The 13,785-nt window shown below is 40.8% G+C and overlaps 1 protein-coding gene across 3 annotated transcripts; it reads left to right on the forward strand.

Moving 5' to 3' along the window:
- The first annotated feature begins 80 nt into the window (after positions 1-80).
- efl1 (elongation factor like GTPase 1) lies at positions 81-13,240 on the forward strand. Of its 3 annotated transcripts, none has more exons than XR_012964005.1 (24): positions 81-146; positions 449-547; positions 1,317-1,384; positions 1,526-1,610; positions 2,176-2,309; positions 2,712-2,849; positions 3,168-3,373; positions 3,611-3,734; positions 4,226-4,305; positions 4,641-4,777; positions 5,488-5,610; positions 6,195-6,294; positions 6,992-7,146; positions 7,358-7,512; positions 7,745-7,880; positions 8,318-8,449; positions 8,788-8,935; positions 9,044-9,173; positions 9,433-9,559; positions 9,728-9,932; positions 10,571-11,097; positions 11,329-11,513; positions 11,729-12,539; positions 12,658-13,240. XR_012964005.1 is itself a non-coding variant. In XM_076156336.1 (23 exons), exons 2-23 carry the CDS (start codon positions 457-459, stop codon positions 11,915-11,917), a joined length of 3,375 nt encoding a protein of 1,124 aa, XP_076012451.1. In that variant the 5' UTR covers positions 139-185; positions 436-456; the 3' UTR covers positions 11,918-12,594. The 3 variants fall into 3 exon arrangements, 1 of the variants encoding a protein (XP_076012451.1); XR_012964004.1 differs by having other exon boundaries at positions 139-185; positions 436-547; XM_076156336.1 differs by lacking the exon at positions 12,658-13,240 and having other exon boundaries at positions 139-185; positions 436-547; positions 11,729-12,594.
- The last annotated feature ends 545 nt before the right edge of the window (positions 13,241-13,785 follow it).

Here is a 13,785-nt window from a genome sequence, read left to right on the forward strand (position 1 = left end):
AAGTAGAAATTTGCACGAACTGTCGCTACCTGATTTGGAACCAGAAACCTGATTGGGGCCACGCATGCGCAAACTGGCATCTATGTCCTGTCTTTACGTCGTCGCTGTTGGGAGATAGTGTCACTAACGTGGTGTTCAACTTCCGGGTAAATTACGTGAGAACGTTGGTTTGTGTAAAATGTACAGTTAGTGTCACATTTATGTATCAGATACATGTATTTAGCTTAACGCTGTATTGTAGTTCGCGGCAGTGTTTGTGTAGACGTCGTTTATTTGTAAGCCGGCATTGGCCAGGCTGTCCTTCCTGGCTTTTCATCGGTCAAAACAAGCTAGCATGTGTACCTGTTGCCTCATAGATAGTGTCTCTTCATCGTGTACCTGAATCTAAGTGTGCGAAGACCAAAAAAACACTGCACCGCTACTACTACTAACTAGCTGTTTCTTTCAGACATCACAATGGGACACACACGCTTGGATAAAATAATATCCCTGCAGAGGAACCCCGCCAACATTAGAAACATTTGCATCCTGGCACACGTTGACCACGGTGAGTTAACTCTTGAACATGTGTATGTTACGTTTCAGTGTTAAGCAAGCCTCATTTCATTCTTCGTTTATTACGGTCAGTTGTAGCGATCATTTGTATTCTAGAGTCATAAAGAAGTTGAAATATTCTATATCGGCGATTGTGTCATTGGGTCAACACATTGCCAAATTAGGTTTTCCGTTATTGGTGAATTTGTACAATGTCTGTTAAATTACAAAGTATCTCTCTCTCTCTCTCTCTCTCTCTCTCTCTCTCTCTCTCTCTCTCTCTCACTCTGATATGGTTTCAGTCAAACATATTCATATATGGCAACTGTAAAGTAGTGAAAGCTAAAGCTGTCACTATCAATTGTTATATTATTATTATTATTTAATTTATACAATTGATTTTGAGTATTTCTCCTGTAAAGTCTGTTTCCTAATTTTTTAGTAACAAAAAAGAGAAATTGAAATTGCCAATCCCAAGAAATAATATTAATTTGATAAATAAGTCTGTATTATCTTTTGGTTTTTATATGAAGTGTTCCCAAACAACCGATGCTTCCGGCTTCTTTCTGGGATTGTCCCTTTATCTTCAGACATATCGCTGAAACCTCTTCTTTGTTGTTCACAATTGTGTTATCCTCACCATATTGACTGGCATGTTGGATCATATAACTGAGTTATTGATAACATGCTTTTATTTTTTTTTCAATTTTAGAAGTCTGTTTATAGTTGATCACTTTTGTCAGCCCCAGTGAAAACATTAACAATCATCTGCATCTTTCCAGGTAAAACAACTCTGGCTGACTGCTTAGTGGCCAGTAATGGTATCATATCAAGTCGGCTTGCAGGCAAAGTAAGTGACTCAATCTATTACATGAATTGATTTGTCGCAGTCACATTTTTACTTTAGTCGTACTGTAATGTGTAACATCTTGTAACATATACACACATGTTTATTTCACAAGTTGTACATAAGCATGTTCTCATTTTCTAGCTGAGGTATCTAGACAGCAGGGAGGATGAACAGATCAGAGGGATCACCATGAAGTCCAGTGCCATTTCTCTGCACTATGGCGACGGTAGGCCAGCAAAGGTTAACCCTGTATCCACACTAGGCTTTGACATCGCTCTGGCCAAATCAGAATAGCAGTGTATGAAAGAACTCAAAAGATCTCAGGTGTGGGCAGATGTGCCTGTTTCCTATTTTCTGTGGTTCGACTGGGCCAGGAATGCGTCGTTTTTCATACTCACTGGTTTAGCACTTTTCCATAAAGCCCTATGATTATCCACTTTATTTTTCAATTCAATATTTTCTGGATTCAGGGGAGAGGATATAACACAATACAGGTCAGCTAAGCGGTCCTCATCTGATCCTGAGCCGCGCCCCCCGTGCAATAGCTCTGCGCCCCCACTTAGGGAACCATTAACAGTGTAACCAACACAACACACCAATTACAAAAATGTTCTCAAAACTTTGCTAGAAAGGGAAATGATTTCTTCTTCAATCCGGACATCGCTCCAGCACACACAGCGCTCTCACTGAAGCAGTTTATGATCCAGGATTTATGGTTGCATAATTGAAAATACAGTACAGTTAAGACTCAACAGCTAGCTCCCTCTCTTGACTGTGTTTTTGTGTTACAGGAGACAAAGATTACTTACTCAACCTGATTGACTCTCCTGGTCACGTTGACTTCTCATCTGAGGTCTCCACTGCTGTCCGTCTGTGTGATGGAGCAATTATCATTGTGGATGCAGTTGAAGGAGTCTGCCCACAGGTTGATATTACTATTGAATTACTCTCTAATTCTATAACCCGTTGCTCTGTATTATATATTTACACATTTACATCTACACCATTTTTCCATACTTAACAGCAAAACCAGGTAACTTTGCCCGGTCCAGGGGTTTTTGGCTATTTGGTGGTTCTTATAATTTCTCAGGGTTGGGTCATTGAAATGTCCGTAGGAAAGCACCAGCTTAGCAAGTCTACCCTGGCACTCCACCGTTTTGAACAATGCCCCATTTACACTCCTTCGTTCTAGTCAACAAATCTTGGTGGCATTCTGTTTCCAGATTGTTTCATCATGTGGATGAACAGTACTACACTTCATTTCCTGTAGCATTCCAAAATGACTTTTCTTTCATTTATGTGTGTCGATGTGTTTCCTTGTGTGCAGACCCAGGCTGTGCTGCGTCAGGCGTGGCTGGAGAACATCAGGCCTCTTCTAGTTATCAATAAGATAGACAAACTCATTGTACAGCTGAAGCTTACATCTCAGGAAGCTTATAACCATCTACAGAAAATCTTGGAACAGGTGAGCCTCCTTAGCATAAATTGTTCTGATCTAGATTTTGATCTATGACCTATAATCTGATAAGAGGGGTGTGATTTGTGTTCAAGCAATTTCTTTGAAAGTTTGACAGTAGAATAAGTTGAATCCTCAACTACAGCATATCCTCCTGGCCACAAACAGTTTAAGATGTGTGTAGACATTTCTCTGCTTGTAAATAAATGGAAAAGTGTGAAAGAGAGTCTTTAGTCATAAGATGTCCTTGAACTTAAACTAATATTTATATTTCAGAAAAGTTAATTAAATAATGGGCCGTGTGAAAAGATATGTTCCTCCTTGTAGGTGAATGCAGTGACAGGAAGTTTGTTCACATCCAAAGTGCTGGAGGAGCGAGCAGAGAAAGAGCAAGAGGAGAAAGACAGCAAGAGTTTGGATGATATTTATGAGTGGAGTGCAGGGTTGGAGCACGCAGATGACTCCAACCTCTACTTCTCTCCTGATCAGGGCAATGTGGTCTTCGCAAGCGCCATAGATGGATGGGGATTCAGGTTGGTTTCGTCTCCCAAACAATAACCCTGTATGTGGTCTGCTAGAGTTAGAAAATGTTGTCCACTGTCTTAGAATCTTTTTGAATGTTGTGAAAGTTGAGTTTTTTCATCACACAGTGGTCCACATTCTGATACTGCTCCAATAAAAAGATTAAAAGATTTGTCAGTTTTGTATGGTTTATATGTATTTTTATTTTTGTTTCTAGACTTGGGCTGATGATTTCCTTTGTCTTGCAGAATTCAGCACTTTGCCCACATCTACAGCCAAAGAATGGGTATACGAGTAGAGGTGTTACTCAAAACCCTGTGGGGAGATTTCTACCTCAATGCAAAAGCTAAGAAGATCATGAAGGGTGCTCAGGTAACTTACTACAGCATGATTGAATACATAAGAGTATAGTAGTCATTAAAACCAAAAAACCTGCCCATCACCTCTCAAACTTACTTACTCTTACTTAAGATGGAGAGTTGGCCTAAATGGGATTTTTCAAAAGTCATTGCAAGATTATTGTATTTAATTAGCTTTTTAATCAATGTGTACTGTTGGACGATGGTTGCGTCAGTTGGTAAGTTGAGCTCTAATACATTGTAATAGCTAAATGGTGAACACAAAGTCTCACTGCACCAAGAGCATTGCACACATCCGGATGTTGGCAAAAATGTTGTCTCAAATTAAGTTGCTTCAAAGTACTCGTTGGCGTTACATTCAGCTTTATGTAACACATAAGCACAAAAACACATTTCTTTACAATCACAGTTGCTGTCTCGCTTAGAAATGCTTTTTGTCATATAGCATGTCACTTCCTGTGTTTTTGTCCTGATGTACTCTCTTTGCTCTCTCCTTTGCTGCAGGCCAAAGGGAAGAAGCCCCTGTTTGTGCAGCTTGTGCTCGATAACATTTGGAGTTTATACGATGCAGTTGTCACTAAGAGGTGGGTGAATGGATACTTGTTTTAAAATCACTAACGGTGTTCTGAGGGCATGTTGCTTTCTTAGTTTTTTGTGCTTGTGTAGAACAGCGAAGAATTATTTAAAAACCAGCAATCAGGGCAAGGGGGCAATATATCTGTATAATCAGCTAAAACTTTAATTGATGCGACACAAATTAATACCGGAGAACAGAAGTACACTGTGTTAGGACAACATGTTGCTACCCCTCACAGAGAGAATAGAGGTAGTGTTAAGTCTATTACTCGTGCAAATGAGGAATTATTGCTGTCGTATTTCTGTGGTGTCATTGATTTGAAATGTCTATTACTGTGATCAGAGACAAGGAGAAGGTGGAGAAGATGGTGGAATCGCTCGACTTAAAGGTGATGGCAAGAGACCTTCGCCACTCCGACCCTAAAGTCCTCCTCGGTGCCATCTGCAGCCAATGGTTGCCTGTTTCTCAGGCAGTACTTTGTATCCTTTACCTAAGAGATTTGTAAGGTTCTTTATTTGTCAAATTTCATGCAATCACAAACACTCACACATCATTTGAAATGCATCTTGCACCCCTCTTACATATCAAAACACAACACACGCATGCTTTTTAAATATTTATTTATATACAGTCTATACTGGGTATACTTTATATGTACAATATATGTTGGTCTACCTTGCATCACTGCATGCACCCTTACAGTTCAATACATTTATGGTCACTGCCTTACTCTGTTGGCTTGCACCAGATGGAGTCAGCCAGGGTTGCATAGTCCGGACAGTAGCTGCTAGTAGCCAGCCTCAAGCCGGCTATCTCTATCAACAGTGATAGAGATTTTGAGGCAGATAACGTACGTCCTTTACATCTCTTAAGTTCTTCTTTTTTCTGTTTGTTAGGTTTCCCCTGAGGATGCATCTGTGTCATGAACTCCTGACCTAATGTGTTTGAGCACCCATGCCGAGCGGATGTCTAAATGTATAGACATTATAGAGATACATTACATATGGGGAAGTGGGCAAAATGTTTTGATTCACAGCTGTATCTAAAGATAGCATGATTCAGAAATGGTGATTAATATATAGATGGCTAAACAGCAGAGCAATTTTATACATACAGTATATTTGACATTGCTTTCATCTGAACAGTGTGTGTACATGTGGCTGGCTAATTTCCTTAACTCATGCTGAAGCAATGGTGTGTGAGAAACTTCCCAGTCCTTTAGAAATGACAACAGAGAGGGTGGAGAAGCTGATGAGTGTTGGAGCACGACGGTTTGACTCGTTGCCCGATCAGACGCAGGAATTGAAAAAAGGTATTGTCACTCACACTCAGGGACAAAATCACTTTATCAAACATAATCAATCATAATGTAAAACAGACAAAAAGATATGCCAGGAAAGGAGATACAATACTCACCAACTGCTCTGATCAGCCCAACTGGGACACATCAGTGACTTCATTGGGCAGGGTTCAGCTATTGAGACAAGGAAACTGTTTTTCTTTAGGACACACCATCAAAACATGTCCAAGTAGTACAGCCCTATTTCAACTTCAAATTGGATACAGGGCGAAGAGACAAGTGAATGTTACTCATGAGCGGTGGAAAAGATCATCAGTCATTTCGTATCAACCACTTACATTTATTCAGTGAAATCAACCCATCCCTCCTTTCAGAAGGGTTCAGTTGATTTCCATGCATAATTTAGAATACACAATATCCGCTTCCCAACCATGAACCTGAGGCTATACTTTTTTATGCGATGACTAAAGGGAAGAGGCAAACACAACATAAGTTTGAGCTAGTATTTTTAGGACATAGGACAAACCTATATCCACCAGATTTTATTTAAATGGATTTCAGTTCAATATTTGAATCTTTTTTGCTTGTCTTCACAGCTTTTCTTCAGTGTTCAAGTGAGGAAGATGCACCCATCATCATCTTTGTGTCTAAGATGTTTGCTGTCGAGGCCAAGGCCCTGCCTCAGAAGAAGCAGAGGTAAATCCACGTTTGTATGTGAAAGTGTCTGCGTTTGTCTTGATTAAAGTGGTTGGTGCCACCGTCCGGTTTTTGCTTCATTCCCCATGACTGCCGCCATGCTATACCGCCATCCCATGTTTCTTTATTCTGATACTAGAGGTAAGGAAAGGAGAGGAGCTGTCCCACAGTTGGGTGTTGTGTTTCACTTCTGAGTAAACGATTATGGAGCCACAATCTGTCCGCAAGGCATGCCGGACACGCACACGTTTGTTTTACTCCTCTTTTTTCTTCTTATTCACAGATCGCTATTGTTGAAAGTGATTGACTTAATGTTTTTTGCAATGTTTAAATTTTTAATTAAGGGTCTCGGAAGTTCCCCAGCAGTGTAGGCCTGTAGCAGCATAACCAGGAGCTGGTCCAAGGAAAACCTGGCCGGCCCTTACTCTAAGCTTTATCAAAGAGGAAAGCTTTAAGCCTACTCTTAAATGTCCCCAGACCGAATCAGGGAGATGGTTCCACAAGAGGGGAGCTTGATAACTTAAGGCTCCCCCAACTTTTAAACTGATTTTAGAAAAACTGTGGTTTACACATTGATGTCAGTGCAAATGGATCAAATTTTGAGTGACCAGCTGTCGCATTTAGGAAACGCCTATCAGGTCAAAAAGGATTCTCATCAGTGTTTTGTGTGTATGTTCTTTTTATTTTTTTCCTTAAGGCTGTTGACCCAGGAGGAGATTGCCCAGCGCAGGGAGCTGGCTAGACAGAGACATGCTGAAAGAATGGCAGCTGTTCAGATAGCAGAGAGCCAGAAAGATGTCGCCCCCTCTGAGAGGATGCAACATACAATCCAACCTGGTGGAGACAGCACAGGTACAGTTAATGTGGTTTCACACCCATCTTGTTTGGTACACACTAACCAAACATTTTTTTTTTAATGCAAATGAATAACAGTGTGAGCCTGGTTTTGTTGTTTCTTTGTCTCAAATTAGTTTAGTAATGCAGTATTCAGTCAGCATGAAGTGTGAGAGCACCTATTTAAAGATGTTAAGATGAATCATTGTGTGTTTTCTTTGTCTGTCAGCCAAGGTTGAGAGTCAGACAGGGGGAGAGCTACCAGAGGAGGAGAGTAAAGACACCTTCATAGCGTTTGCTCGAGTCTACAGCGGGCTGCTCAAGAAGGGACGGAGTGTATTTATTCTGGGACCAAAGTATGATCCTGCCCGAGGCCTGGACATGGTAAACCCACATTTAATAAACTTTGACTTTGTTGCCATGTAAGCCTGTTGTGTTGCTTTGGGCGATTGTTTCAGACGGGCTGGACTAGCATTTTGGAAATGGCAGTTTGAAAACGGACAACAAAGGATTTTCTCTTCACCTGAAACACTATAATCTGACAACCGGCCCCATGCATGGTTTGCGGTTTAGCATCAGAATCATAGCCTCTGTTCTTTTCTGCCCTTTGTACCAGCTGCCAGAAGGTTGCAGTGCTTCAGACTCGCTGCCTGCGGTGCCTCATCTGTCCTGTTGTTCCGTTGAAAGTCTCTACCTTTTAATGGGTAGAGAGCTTGAAGAACTGGAAGAGGTGCCAGCAGGGAATGTCTTCGGTAAATATAACTGTTTCCTTCTGATGTGATATTGATATGATACACCTTTTTGTTTTCTTTGACTCAAATCAAATTTACATCCATCTTACCAGGGAATCTGTTATGTCTGCTGCAACAATTTGATTATTAATTATATAAAATTGAAAGGAAGGAGGGGCATTCAGTGAGCATTTGGGGAATATTTGTAAAAGCTTTTACAGGTAATTTACGTAAGTTCACACTGGCCCGGCCCGTCTGTCAAATTTAAAAGTCATTGTGGCCCCTGAGCCAAAAGGTTTTCCCACCCCTGATCTAACCTGAAAGAAATGTGAGGAGCTTGTGTAGCCCTTTGGTAATGTTCTGTAGTGTAATGATTTAGTCCGTAGTGTAACTATGCCCAGTGTTGTTGATTCATGTTAGCTGTGTTTTGTTTATGCTTTTCTCTTTATATCCTCTAGGTATTGGAGGCCTGGAGGAATACATCTTGAAGTCAGCAACCATTTCCACATCTCCTGCCTGCCCTCCCTTCACCCCTCTGAACTTTGAGGCCACCCCAATTGTACGGGTGGCCGTCGAACCCAAACACCCGAGTCAGTAATCAGAAACACACAAAAAGAATCAAACTGTTCATGAACAGTTTAGCCAATTTTCCTTAAATGTTGCAGTGTGTGAAACAGCCTCAAATGAAGGGTCAGGGTCGGGACAGGATTCTGTCTCCAGAGTTTTTGTGTGTGTGTGTGTGTGTGTGTGTGTGTGTGTGTGTGTGTGTGTGTGTGTGTGTGTGTGTGTGTGTGTGTGTGTGTGTGTGTGTGTGTGTGTGTGTGTGTGTGTGTGTGTGTGTGTGTGTGTGTGTGTGTGTGTGTGTGTGTGTGTGTGTGTGTGTGCCATGTGGATGTAAATAAATTCTAAAATTATTTCTATGTTGAAGGCGACATGCCAAAGCTGGTGTTGGGGATGCGATTGCTAAACCAGGCAGATCCTTGTGCTGAGGTTCTGATCCAGGAAACTGGGGAGCATGTTTTGGTCACAGCTGGAGAGGTTCATCTGCAGCGCTGCCTTGACGATCTCAGAGACCGGTCAGTGTGTTGTCGTCTGTGATTTGAGCTCCCTATGCCCAACACTGTTTTGAATTAACCATCATATTTGTATATATTTATACTATATTTATACTTGTCTTTTTAAAGGTTTGCTAGAATTGAGATCAGTGCATCCAAGCCCATCATTCCATTCAGAGAAACGGTGGTACGCCCACCAAAACTGGATATGGTCAATGAAGAACTGGGCAAGCAGCAGAAAGTTGCCATCATTCACCAGGTCTGTCAAAGTTTCTTTATCTATCTATCTATCTATCTATCTATCTATCTATCTATCTATCTATCTATCTATCTATCTATCTATCTATCTATCTATCTATCTATCTATCTATCTATCTATCTATCTATCTATCTATCTATCTATCTATCTATCTATCTATCTATCTATCTGTCTGTCTGTCTGTCTGTCTGTCTGTCTGTCTGTCTATCTAAGAATATTAATTCAATTGGTGTCATGTATGCTATGCATGTGTTGCAAGGTAAAAGAAGAAGTCTGTCAGGGGCGTTTGTCTGAGAACATGCATGTGGAACCTAGCGGTCTGGTTACCCTCAGCACTAGCAACAGAGTGGCCACTGTTGGTGTCCGGGCCATCCCTCTTCCTCAGGGTAAGTTTTTGTCTCACACAGACACATTCTACATGCCTGATGCCAATTTGCTTAAGGTTTCATAAAATACACCACACACGTGAATGGTTCAGAATTAAAACAGGAAATTCTGGATTATTTAAAGAAAATTAAATGTATGTATCATAATGGGTTTTTTTCTCCCATCAGAGGTGACCAGTCTGTTAGATGGGAGTTCTGAGCTGATTCGGACCCTGGAGCATGTGAATATGTCCCTGAGGGAGGGGAAGAATTTGGAAGTTAGCCCCAGAACCCAAGAGACTATTGCTGGATTTAAAGCCCAGCTGGAAGGCCTGCTGCAGGGCAGGAAGTGGAGGAATGCTGTGGAACGAATCTGGGCCTTTGGGCCGCGCAGGTGTGACACTTATTCTATTAGAATTAGCCAGGTTCAGAGGGAAAATATATCGTGCCAAGGCCTGACAAGTGAAGAAATATTGTTGATTGTATATAGAAGTATTATTCTTTTAAATCCCACATGGGATTATGGTATGCTGCCAGTGACTGCCAACCCTCTTCCGTTTTCGGATCTTCAATCCTGTCTTGAAATACTTCACCCCAGGGGTTCCCAAACTTTTTGCGCCCATTTCATGTATAATTTTTGTGATTCTATACAATCATGGTAAAGGTGTCTTCAAGAATTGTGAGCTTTGCTGTTATGTGTTTATAAAGAGTTCTAAGCATAAATCACAAGCAAAATAACACAGAACTGAAAAAACTTCATTGGTTCTTCCTTGGGCTGTGCTGTACCTCTCCTTTAAGGTGGTGCAGCATGGTTTGGAAAATGAATCTTTTTAACAACCAAACCAACAAACAGATAACATGAGAACACACATGGCATTTTCACATTTTTATTTTTTCACATTTGTATTCTTGTTTATTATCCCTCAAATGTAAAAACTCTTTGAATTACATTTAATGTATTTAAGGTCCCTACTGTTATTCTTTTCATAAATGTTTGATTTCTTGCTTTGTTCTTGTTCTTGTTGTTTTAAGGTGTGGGCCAAATATTCTGCTGAACAGCATAGATGGCTATCAGCGGCCCTCTGTGTGGCAGTGTTTGGAGAGGGGAGAGAACACCACTGAGGATGGAGGTCAGGCCTCTGTTCTAAGAGACTTTGACAACAGCATTGTCAGTGGCTTCCAGCTGGCCACACTGTCAGGGCCCATGTGTGAGGAACCCCTAATGGGGGTCTGCTTCTCAGTAGAGAAATGGGTCCATTCAAACACCCAACTACAGCATCAAGACTCCTCTGAGGATAGTTGTTCATCCAATGAAGCCATACTAGGTAACAAAGCGGAAAGTACAAGTGAATCCTCTGTTCAAGCAGAAGACAAAACAGCAGGCCCAAGCCAAGGGAGACACAGGGCAGATGTTGCTTCAGTGGACTGCTATGGGCCCATCTCTGGCCAGCTGATAGCTGCTATGAAGGACGTATGCCGTCACGCTTTCCAAGCTCAACCTCAAAGACTCATGGCAGCCATGTATACCTGTGAGATCATAGCCACTGCTGACGTGCTGGGTAAGAGACAATAAAGTTGTGTTACTTGGCTGCTTTCACACACCAACCAAGTGGAGATACCCAACCCTTTTGTTTTATGACCCCTTAGAACGAACTGTTGTCCATGTTTGACCTCCGCAGCTTTCATACATTGGAAAATTCAGCCCTTTGACTCAAGTCTCAAAACTGGAACCCTGATTACTTTTTAGTGTGTATGAGGATAAGGTGTAACGTGTTCTCCTTCCTTATCAGGTCGAGTTTATGGTGTGTTAGGGAAGCGAGAGGGTCGTGTGCTCCATGAAGAGATGAAAGAAGGAACAGAGATGTTCCTAATCAAGGCTGTGCTGCCTGTGGCTGAGAGCTTCGGATTTGCAGATGAAATCCGCAAGAGGACCAGCGGATTGGCTAGTCCCCAACTGGTCTTCAGCCACTGGGAGGTGATTATTATTTTTTTTATTTTACTATTTGAGAAAGGTGTTCCTCATGTTTCGTCTTTTTGACGTATGCGTCTCTAATTCCCACTGCAGTGTTGGCCTCTACTGCAGAAATTTGGTCATAACATTAATCCAAATTGTGATTTTAGTTCCAACTGGGTAGAGTAGCCGTCTAAAACATTTCAAACACTCTTACATATCTGTGTCCTCTCTTCCAGGTGATCAGCAGTGATCCATGCTGGGTTCCCACTACTGAGGAGGAATACCTGCATTTTGGGGAGAAGGCCGATTCCATGAATCAGGCCCTCAAATATATGAACACTGTCCGCCGCCGCAAAGGCCTTTATGTAGAGGAGAAGATTGTGGAGCATGCTGAGAAGCAGCGAACCCTCAGCAAGAACAAATAGAGGAAAAGACACTGGAAAAGACCTCTATCAAAAGTTGCACTGAAAATCTAGGTTGGGCAGAAATATTTCAAAATTAAGATGAATACTACAAACTCAAACACAATATGCTTCATAGACTTTTTAAAATTGTATACCTCACCACACTTTATGGAAATTATCTCGTTAAACTTTTTGAAGTTCACTTTTACGGAAATGTCTTCAGCCACATCTTATGGTTATACGAGTTATTTAAAGAACCCGAAGCCTCAATCTTTCAACATAAACACAGAAGACAAAGGCAAAACATGTTGTGAACTTCATTTTAGTTTATCAGAATACCTGATGTAACATTGCTAAACAGTCTGGGACTGTTGAAGTTACGTTTTGAGTACAATGTCTGTCTCATAAATCCATGTTTGATTTCAGTTCAGCTATTATTTAAAAAATGTAGTAAATGTAATATTTCTTTTTTTTCTGTCCGATTTCTGAACTGTAGCTTAATAATACATTTAGTCTCAGGAATATTATATTTTACATGGTTTTTTTTTATTCCCAAACAAATACATTTTAGACTGGACAGAAAAATTTGCTGTGAATTAAAGAAAGTAAATCACTACGGTAGCGATGGTGTTGTTATTTACGGGTCATTTTCTGCACTAATGCAATGATAATCACATCATTGCATGTATGCTTTTATAAAGCTTTTGCAAAGCTGTAAGAGGTAAATGGAACTTTAGGTTTGCACTTTCACCATGTTTAAGGCCTGCAGTTTGTTTATTCTGTTCATAATGTTTCACAACATCCTCCAAAGATGGGGAGCATTATCTGGTTTCTATATTGTTTCTGTGTGACATACTGTATATGTCATATCAGAGTGACTGGTAAATCATCTCAGATACATTCAGGTGAGAAGTAGTTTTATCACAGATCCCCGTGTTAGACATCCTGTCGTGCTCACTCAGCAGGAACAAAGACAGGTCACCAATTTCTCCGGACCAGAGCAGGGTAATCAGAGACTTCACAGATGCTCAGTATTTTAGGATCCTGTGTTTGGTGTGGATGTATAAGGAAGAACAGCAAAGAGTTTGGGGAATCTTGTAGGACTCGTGGGACAGGAATCCCACGTTATACTGTGTGTGTTATACACATAGTTGCGTGTTACCTTAAAGCTTCTGCAATTATGAACTCCCACGCTATACGCTGTGTAACCTACATGTGCGTGCCATACATTTCAGGAATTTTGTGATCCTGTTATATCTTTATGTTGTGTTGGGAATCTATTTGTTTTTCTGTACCTTGTCATATGATAAATAAATTGGCAATTGTGAACGTTGATCAATCTCTGATTATCACCGATGTTTGGGATTTTTCTGATGGAGATCAGTTTACGGACTCAGCCATTTTCCCCAAACAGAAATAATTCACCATAATTTACAAATCAGTAATAAAGTCCTGTCCAATATTTCAGCAGGCTCCTGTTATAATGAACAGGCATCTCAAATGGCTTTCCAAAGGTTCAACTGTGTGTCAATAATGTGATTTTTATTCAGGCAGTGACATGAAGTGATGCAGGATTAACACAGTCTTGTTGCTTGCTCTTTCTGTGAGAGATGAGTCGACTGACTTAGTGGAGGTGACAGCTGTGGCCTTTCTGTGGACATTGAGGTGAAATAATGTTCTATGCTGCACCATGCTCCATGCACTGAATAAAGCTGCTGTCTAAAACAGCTGGTAGTCATTTAGTGCATCAGTGCACAAGACAACTCCTTGTGTTTAGAATCTTCAACATCAGAAGGAATCTATTTAGTTGTGTGTATTTTTGTTTATTATACCTTAAATGTAAAAACTCTTTGAATTACATTCATTGTGTGAAAGCTGCTATTAAATAA

This window comes from Genypterus blacodes, unplaced genomic scaffold (genome assembly GCF_046128005.1).
Source record: "Genypterus blacodes isolate CSIRO-AG114 ecotype Tasmania unplaced genomic scaffold, CSIRO-AGI_Gbla_v1 ptg000067l_1, whole genome shotgun sequence".
Taxonomy (NCBI): Eukaryota; Metazoa; Chordata; class Actinopteri; order Ophidiiformes; family Ophidiidae; genus Genypterus; species Genypterus blacodes.